We start from the raw sequence: 9,638 nt of genomic DNA, 5'->3' as shown, positions 1-9,638 counted from the left end.
AGATCCTCTGTTTTCATTTATCTCTATCTTCGTATCTCATTATTGATCAGACGGATCAGATTAAATCTTAAGGTATCATGACATTTTTAATATATGTGTAATATTTTCATGATGTGTAAAGTATCCTTAAAATTTAATCTGATTTATTCGATCGATAATAAAATACGGGGATAGAAAAAAAAAATGAAAACAGAGGTTCTTATCTTCGTTAGTTACGGCTTCGGCTTTATTGAAAAACATGTGAAAAATGTTCCTTGAAATATGCGGAATGCAATTTATTCACGTTGTCGTGGCTTGAGTTGAACACAATCAATCACATCACCTGGTGGTCCCGGGTTAATGTTGAAATGGTAGAATCTTCTCAAATTCTTAGTTGTCTTATAATTTAGATCAGTTTCAACGAATTAAAATTTTCATAATAAATTGTTGATTTTAAAATGTTGAGTTGATAAATAGTCTGTTTCAAATACTTTCTACTTAATTAAATTGAATATCTGATGGTAACTTTAAAAAAATTAAGTCACACTCTTCTCTCCTCTGCATACATACTCATGTCGGCCATGACTTGCTTGGCTAAAAATTAATTAAAAAAATATTTTAAAATTATCATGAATTTGAGACAACCATAAGCTCAGTGCAAAGTGATTTTGTGACCACAAACTCGGGGTCAAAATATGTGATAAACGATGAAATCATTCGCATGTGACAGGTGGAGACTCGGGGCCAAAATATGCTCCATCCAAGGGTGGAATCATATTTATGGCTACTCGCCCGGGACCCCAATGAGGATGAGAAGGAGATTTATGAGTGAGGAAGGAAAAAAAAAATAAGTAAAAGAGAAAGCTAGGCTGGGATGGTGATATCGACATCAACAACAGAAGGAAGAGGCTAGTTCGGTATGATAACATTTGAAAGAGGGGCCTAATCTGAGATGACAACATTAGTATCAACGCTTATGACCCACAATCTGGATAGATCATTGGGGTTGGCTCCACCATTAGATCTATCGTAGTGATTTATTTTTTAGTATAAGCTTGCCTACGATTTTGCACCCGTGAGCTTTGTTATGATTTTGTGGCTATGAGCCACATCATGATCTCACAGTCGTGAGTCTCATTGTGATCTTTAAAGCTATAAATGAACAAACATTTATAGATAAGTCTGATTTGATAAGTATGAAATTAATTAATGAATGAGTTTGAATAATTCGTTAAATTAAATGAACAAGTTAGAACATATGTATTTAGCTTCTTAATATTCATGAACAATGATTAAAAAATATTCGTAAATAATATTTCTAACAAAGTTTGTGAACAATATTCACATATGAATCATATTCATTAATAAAATTTTCATCAATAGATAATTAAAGAAATAAATTTATATTATTAAACTTAATAATCTTTAAATTATAAAATTTTGCAACAATCAAATACACTTAAATTATTTTAACAACTTAATTATTTTATGTTTGACTTGACTCAATTATGCTATTAAATATAAAATTTAAAAATTCATAAAAATTGTTCGATTTGACTCCTTTAAGGCCCTAGTGATTCATAATGAATGAATGTTTGAGGGGTGACTATGACTCCTACAACCATAAAAGGATTTGTGATCGTTTAGTTGATTAGGGTAAAAAAAATTAATTCGATTTAATTTGAAATTATAATGGACGAAGGGATATTTTAAACACAAATACGTCCTTTAACCCATACATTTTGAGTATTTTTTTTAAAAAAATCAAGTAAAATTTTTCATAAATTGCAGTAATGTATTCAAAATCATATATAAATTGTAATTTTTAATATAAACTAGTTATTGCGCGCTTCGTATAGCTAATATAATACATAAATACATATAATTATTTTTTAAAAAAATAATTAAATAATAAATTTATTCTCACCAGGATAGATTTTCTGGTCCGTAATTTATGGAATAGGGGATGGTCCACTATTATAGACCCTTGATTTGGATGTACCCTATTAATTTAAAAGTGGACTCCATCCAAATTAATAGTCCTCATACAGTGAACCATCCTCTGGTCCGTAAATTGCGGACCAGAGGATCCCTACTACTTACTTTTCTATATAAAAAAAATTAATTTAATTTTTTATATCACAAATTAAATTACTAAAAATAAATATTATATTTAATTAAAATAAGAGTATGTTAAATCCATGCTCAAATCATAATTAAAAAGTCAAGAAAAATATTTTTTTTAATATTATCAGTCTAAAGTATTTATAAAATTTTTAGAGAAATGGTAAGAAAAAACTTAATAAGAGTATTTAAAATAAGAGTATTTAGTTTTTTTTTTAGAGAATAAAAAACTTATAAGGGAAATTCTTAAAAAGAGCATTAATTTAATTTCGGGAGTTACTTAGTAAAGGTTCCGATTGGAAAAATATTTTAATAATTTAATACAAAATAAATATATATATTTTTAAGAAGTTAATATTTTAATATTTCTTTTCATAACATTAATTGTTAATTGTTAATGTGGATGATTTTATCGCGCCTGAAGGTCTCGTCGCTGTTTCGTTCAATTATTTATAAACAACCGGACAATTTCTTCGGAGACTGTCTCAATCTTTATCCAACTTCGCAAGCAAATCCTCGCGGAGAGAGGGATCGCAATCATTGCATTGGCTGTTTTGATTTCATCCAATTCCGCAGCTGTTGTTGGGAATCTATCGTGATCTCGTAAAAATCGCTTTAAATTCGTTTACTCGGTCGCCTCCGATCGTTACGAGTTGTCGCCGGCGAATTCGCGCCTGTTCATCTTATGGATTGGTACAATTCGTGCTATTTTGTGGGTTCTTTGCTTGAATTTGGGGCGGGGATTGTGTTGAGCTTGGGGATTTGAGGGGGAAAGGGTTTTTTTTGGCTGTTTTTTTGGGTGAAGAGTGGATTTTTGGCGACTAGGGCTTCGATTTGGGGGCGGGGAAGATGAGCTCCGGGTCGATGGTAACGTCGACCGCCGCCGCCGCCGAGGACGTGGTCCTCGGGAAGAAGCTCCTGGTCCACGTCGCTGAGAACGGGCACAGCTTGGAGTTCCAGTGCGGCGGGTCCACTCCCGTCGAGGCCATCCAGCGCTCGATCGAGGCCCTCTGCGGCATCGCCTTGGTCGACCAGCTCCTGCTCTGCCGCAACACCTCGCTGGACGCACAGCAGACCTTGTCCTACTACAAGCTCCCCCAGGACGACCGCGAGGTCTTTCTCTACAACAAGGCCAGGCTCCACGCCGACTCCCCCAGGCCTCCCCTGGAAGCTATCGATGTCCCCATGCCGGCCGTCCCCCCGCCGCCTTCTCCGGCCAACGACCCCCACCCTTTGGACAATGCGCCGGACCCCGCCCTGAAGGCGTTGGTTTCGTACGAGCGCCACTTCCGGCACCACTTCCAGGTCGCCAACGCCTTGTTCGGACGCTCTCAGGTGAAGTTGGAGCTGTGCCGAAGGCTTCTGAGGGAGCAGCAGGTGCAGGGGAGGGCATTGGACACTGCTCGAGGCAATCTTGAACACACATTCAAGAAGCTGCAATTGCGGTACACGGAATTCGTCAGGTGCTTTGCCCAGCAGCACAAGAGCCACTCTGAGCTCCTCGCGAACTTCGAGAGCGATGTCGAAAAGCTCAGGTCCTTGAGGCTCCACCCAAGATTGCAATCCAAGAACCGCAAGCACTTGCTCGATCTCGTGAAGGAGAATGACCAGAGAAAGTGTGTGGATAGTTGCTCTAGTTCTCACCGGCTCTTTGAAACTAAAGTTTCAGAGTTGAAGACGGGTTTCGTGGAGCTGAAGAGAAGGTTTGAGAGCTTAATCTCATCTATGATCTCAGCTAGTTGGGGAGAATTGGAGAATGCTATCAGAAATCATCAAAAGATTATCAATGATCAGAAAATCGTAATGCAAGCACTGAGGTTAGATTTCTATTCCTATGTCATTGTAGATTGAGTTGAATCAATTATAATGTTGGGCTGTATGTATGCTTCTTGTGCAGTAAGGATGTCGAAATTGCTATGAAACTTGTGGATGATTCAGACCTCTCGCTTTCTCCCTCGCTTCTCCCGCACGATGCTGTGTCAGTGCTTGGCCGAATTTATGATGTGCACGAAAGAAATCACCTTCCAAATATGCAAAATTGTGATAATGTTGTGTCAATGTTGCTAGATAAGTGCAAGTCGAAGAAAAACGACATGAATTTGTTGGTTCATCTCAGTATGCAGAAGGTCAAGTCAGTTCAGTTCGATATCAGAGACACGATCAATGAACTTCATGTGTTTCAAGAGGTAATGGGCCATCAAAACAGGGAGTTTGAAAATGTAAAATTTGTCAATGGTGTAGGGCAAGCTTATCGAGCATGCCTTGCCGAGATTGTAAGAAGGAAATCTTGCTTGAAGTTGTACATGGGCCTGGCTGGACAGCTGGCAGAAAAGCTCGCAGCAGAGAGGGAAACCGAGATCAGACGACGAGAGTCCTTCTTGAAAACTTGGAGCAAATACATACCTAATGATCTATTAAACACTATGGGATTGCTCGATTTGCCAACTCAGTGTGACGTGCATATAACACCTTTTGATGGAAACTTGCTGGAGATCGACATGGTAGATGTAGATCGTTTCGCACCAGTGACCTTAGTAGGATTGATCTCTATGCCCCAGAAACATGCTCCAGAGAAAGGTTTATCTGCTACATGTTGCAGCAGCAGTATCACTAAATCTGAAGAAAGTTCATTACAAAGTGGGGATAAAGTTGATTTTCTTGATGGTTGTGAATCTGTGGGCATTGCTGGAACTAGTAAGATGGAAGTGGAGAACGCACAATTGAAAGCTGAACTTGCTTCAGTGATCGCTATGATTTGTGTGCTCAAAGCTGATACTGGACACGATTCAGATGCATTGACAAAGGATGATTTGTTGAATAATCTGAAGGAGAAGACAGCTGAGGCTCTTCGGTTGAAGGATGATTTTTCCAATCATCTTAAGTCTATGCTAAATATGAAGCAAGAGCAATGCTTGTCTTACGAAAAAAGGATCAAAGAGCTCGAACAAAGATTGGCGGATCAGTATCTGCAGGGGCAAAAACTTGCAGGTAAAGGCGTTTCTGATTCCGATATGTCAGCCATCAAGAATGATAACCATAAGTTTGATATTTTTGGAGAAGGGGATGCACACATACCTTACATGTTAACCATGCCTATGGACGAAGTGTCGAGCACATCTGGTTTGTTGGATCCAAAGATAGATCATGTTTATGCACAAGCGAGTCAAGCAGCTGAAGGTGGAGATGAGAATATGAGTGATCTTTCTGGCACGCTTAATCTGCATGCTGTTAAATCTGCACATAATTTAATGGATGCTTCAATGCTAGAGCAACCTCAGGATGAAAGCCAGGTCGATCCTCTTGCTGATACAGTGAAAATGATAACATCCCAGTTGACCATGGCAAAGGATTCATCCAGTATTGGTGCTGGGATTGCTGAGAACATTTTACTGAGTGAAACTTCTGACGAGCTAGGTATGGAATCAAAAAACAAAGATGCCCTTGTATTGGACCTACGAAATGCCCTGGTGGAGAAGGCAAAGCAGTGTGATGAATTGGAAAACAAACTCAAAGTGACCATGGAGGAGTTCAGCTCTGTCAAGAAAGAACGGGAGATGAATCGAAGCCTACTTGATGAATCTCAGGTTAGTTTCTAGATTGGTTGATAGTTCCTGTTGAATATCTAGCGCATATATATGCATTATATATATACAGACATGTTTATATCAAGAGATTCATATCCTAGAGCTATGATAAGCTTCTCTTATCAGTCTTCTCGAAGTTCTCCACACACCCTGTAGGTTTTTACAATTGTTAGACCAGTATCTCATCATTGCAGCCATCCAACAAATTCTAATAGATTAAGGTCTAGATACGTGTTTGGCGCTTTGTGGACATCAAGTGATAGAGCTCTCGGTCGGGAAGTAGTTGCTTTCATGATGTCTTTCTTTTCTTAGATGTTGGTAGTTTTGTGATGATGTTTAGATCTGATGATGCTTTTCATGTCATAGACATCTAGAGTTGTAATAGTCTTGTGATCTTTGGGATCTTTATATGTATTTACCTTCCAAAAAAAAAAAAAAAATTCTAATAGATTTTTGGTTCTTTTTAAACTGATTTTGTGTAAATTTTCCATTGCCTTTCGAAGTTCCTGGCAATATTGAATTAGTCTTCAAGAGAAGCCTCCTTGGTTTAACATTGAATTGATTGTAATATTGCGGAAGGACTCACACCTCTAAAACAACATAAAGTTGACTTGGAAACTACAAGAACCAAAACTACTTAATGTCTATGTGTAATTGTTGATAAGGAAGTAATGTAAATCGAGATACTATGAAGGATACAAGGCTATCAGGATAGACAACTCATCTGATCTTGACTGATTTCTTGAACATCTTTTCAAGGGTCGTTGGAATGGTGAAGTTCCTTCTAGAAGTGGCTTATATTTTGAAAGACATTGATGGAATTGTGTCAAAACTCAAAAGGGCTGCCCGGTGCATGAAGCTCTTGCTACTAGTGCGGGTTCCGGGGAAGGATCAGACCACATGGGTCTATTGTACCCTTACCTTGTATTTTGTAAGGGGCTTTTTCTGCAATTCGAACTCGTGACATATTGTGCAAGATGGAATTGTGTCAAAATCGAAAAGAAAAAAAATAGGAGGTTGGAAATCAGTTGGTCTCTCGCCAACCTAGAGAGTTCAAGTTGGAATCTTTCTAGACAAGCAAATTGGCTGACAGTTAGGGAGCATAGAGATGATAGAAAAAGGAAAGAAATTTTTTTGTTTTTGATCTGGCAAAATTAGATTTAGATCTAAGAATAAGAGGAGGAAGAGAACCTGTTATATGAAGGGAAACTTTGACTCAGCCGATGTAGTTAAAAAAAAATTGTGGAGGAGGAAGAGGAGAGTTGTAAATTGGCATGGCATAATAAGGTACTAAAACCGTATCGTTCTAATCAGAGATTGAAACTTCTAGTTTTTTCATGTTGTTTCTCATCAATTTTGTGACAAAAACTTCATGAAAATGAAATATGCTTCCACATTTTTTATTTATACTTGATCCAGTGGCAGTGAGTTCGTTATTTTTGATGTACATTCATGGATCTGAGACATCTCACAAAATTTTAAATTTTACTTGCTGCAAGATGAACTGTGTGCATTTGGACAATTGCCTGCATGAAGCTAGAGAAGATGCTCGCACTAACCTTTGTGCCGCCGACAGAAGGGTGTTGGAGTACAACGCTTTGCGCTCAAAAGCTGTTAAGATGCATAGTTTGTTTGACCGATTTCGCAGCTGTGTTACTGCTCCTGGTGCCATTGCCAGTTTTGCGGATTCATTACATTCTTTTGCTCTGTCTCTCCCCAGGTATCCACTGAGAGTTTATTTTTTTCATTTTTTCCCCGAATTTACAGTTCGATTACCATTGCTGAAAGAAACCTTTCAGAAATATGTTTCTTTTTGCTGTTCCTATCTTGCTGGAGTTGCGTCTGTGATTTGTTTATTTATCGGTGTTATTTTACATCTTGTTTGATACACATCGAATTGCCATCTTCAAGACTGATTTTCCATAGTCCATTCAACTTCACAACCTTGCTGTTTGAATTCTTTCCTTAGTCTATGTTCGATGGTCCCTCAATTATAACAAAAATCAAGTCTTATCCTACTAGGTGGAGTTGGCTAAATGGATAGATAACCCGGTACACGAAGTTCCTGTCGGTGCAAGTCCTAGGGATGGGTCAGACCATATTGGGTCAATTATACACAATCGTACCATATATTTTTGCAAGAAGTTGTTTTCACGATTTAAATCCGTGACTTCAAGGTCACATGACAACTCTATTGGGTCGAAGCTCTCCTTCTTGATGGTCCCTGAATTAGTAAACTTAAATTTTTTTTTTGCTCAGGACAACTAAACTCTTTTTATTTACTAATTCGCATTGAAATCTTCAATTTCTTCTCTAAACATTTGTTCTTCTCTTCCATTTTCAATTTTGCCAGTGAGGATGAAGATGATGTTACCAGGGAGTTCCAAGTATGTATAAAGGTTTTGATAGACAAGGTAACCTTTTTGTCTCGCCATCACGCGGAGCTCTCTGAGCGTTGTTCAAGAGCAGAAGCTGCGCATGGGAATCTCTCTAGGGAACTCGAAGAGAAGAACGAGCAACTTACGAACTTATACAATAAATTTCAACTGGAGAAACAGGTGGGTCGAAAATGCTTCTGAATACATAAATCGACAAGGATAAGATTGCGATATCGATTCTAGTTAGTAGCTCTTGGACTACTGAGTGGTTTGGTTTTGTGAACTTAGTTATGCCATCTAATGTTTCTTTCAATTGTAAACTCACAGGCAAACAAGGAGAGAATTACTTTTGGTCGATTCAAAATTCGCGAGCTTGCTGCATTTGTTTTGAACTTCACTGGACACTACGAGGCAATCAACCGAAACTGCCCCAACTACTACCTCTCCGAAGAGTCCGTTGCCCTCTTTAAGGAACAATACTCCATCAATCCAATATTCATGATCGGACAGATAGTGCATATCGAACGACAGGTCGTACTGCCAGTGTTGTCTCCCACAAGTCAGCACGGTGATCAACTAGAGGCTTCACGCAACAGCGAAACCGGTAACCATCAGTCAATTGAACCAGCCGCTGCATTGAACCCTTATAATCTTCCCATAGGTTGTGAATACTTCATAGTGACAATTGCGATGCTACCTGACACGATTCATTCAGCTTCCTGATCTTTGCCCCATCGCCGCAGAAATGAAGGAAGATCAAAATTGTACATAACATAGGATTCACTTTAAGGGTAGTGATGTACATAAAAGAACTTTCTAATGTTTCTTTGCATGTGAATTGTTTCCCTCTTTTTTTTTATATAATGGTACAGCCTAATGGACGAAACTCCCATCAAAGTAAATTTTGAAGAAGGATCTATTATACGTAATCTTATCTTACATTACAAGAGACTATTTTTGTAACTCAAATTTATGACCTTCAAATCATATGTTAATAATTTTACTGTTACGTCAAGATTCCTTCGTATTATAACAAATATCCTAATTTTTTAAAGAATGTCTATTGTCTAATTATCAATAATACAATATGCAAATAATGAAACAGTTTGTGCTCCACAACAATGAAGCAAGAACCAGAAGAAACAATTGAGCGAGTACCTTTTGCCACAAGAAGGAGAAGAAGGCCCTTTGTTATTTTCTACTCTTCAACACAAGTAATGTAAGAATAATTAATTGTCATATGAATATATCAGGTCTCAAATAGGGTACAACAACTGTATCATACCATACTTCACAGGTAAAATGGCATCTCAATAAACAATCGAATCTCCATCGTGCTTGTATCACTGTATCTCGAAGGTTTTATGAATCAAGGGATCGGGAGTCGGGACCAGGTTTTTATAGTTTGCCTCCATGAACTAGTAATGCATCCTGCAGAAACAATTTGCAGTCAGAAGAATTTTAGTTTCCCCTTGAGCACAGACTTTGCTTCGCAAAGTGCCTTTTCAGCTCCCGACAAGGCTGAGCAGGTGCCAGCAGCGCCCAATGTGATCGCAAAGTAGAGGTAAACGGT

General features: G+C 38.2%; 1 protein-coding gene across 1 annotated transcript; it reads left to right on the top strand.

Annotated features, from left to right (window-relative positions):
• The first annotated feature begins 2,571 nt into the window (after positions 1-2,571).
• On the top strand, positions 2,572-8,943 carry LOC122027057 (autophagy-related protein 11-like). Its single transcript, XM_042585862.1, has 5 exons — positions 2,572-3,920; positions 4,001-5,687; positions 7,187-7,407; positions 8,041-8,245; positions 8,393-8,943. Exons 1-5 carry the CDS (start codon positions 2,953-2,955, stop codon positions 8,786-8,788), a joined length of 3,477 nt encoding a protein of 1,158 aa, XP_042441796.1. The 5' UTR covers positions 2,572-2,952; the 3' UTR covers positions 8,789-8,943.
• The last annotated feature ends 695 nt before the right edge of the window (positions 8,944-9,638 follow it).

This window comes from Zingiber officinale, chromosome 10A (genome assembly GCF_018446385.1).
Source record: "Zingiber officinale cultivar Zhangliang chromosome 10A, Zo_v1.1, whole genome shotgun sequence".
NCBI lineage: Eukaryota > Viridiplantae > Streptophyta > Magnoliopsida > Zingiberales > Zingiberaceae > Zingiber > Zingiber officinale.
The sequence above is the reverse complement of the archived record's forward strand: the minus strand, read 5'-3'. Positions and strand labels throughout refer to the sequence as shown.

Excerpts from the sequence above, each read along its gene's own strand:
- LOC122027057 (XM_042585862.1), top strand. The coding sequence starts at position 2,953 with ATGAGCTCCGGGTCGATGGTAACGTCGACCGCCGCCGCCGCCGAGGAC. Across the intron at positions 3,921-4,000 it reads ATCGTAATGCAAGCACTGAG|TAAGGATGTCGAAATTGCTA; the intron begins GTTAGATTTCTA and ends CTTCTTGTGCAG. Across the intron at positions 5,688-7,186 it reads GCCTACTTGATGAATCTCAG|ATGAACTGTGTGCATTTGGA; the intron begins GTTAGTTTCTAG and ends ACTTGCTGCAAG.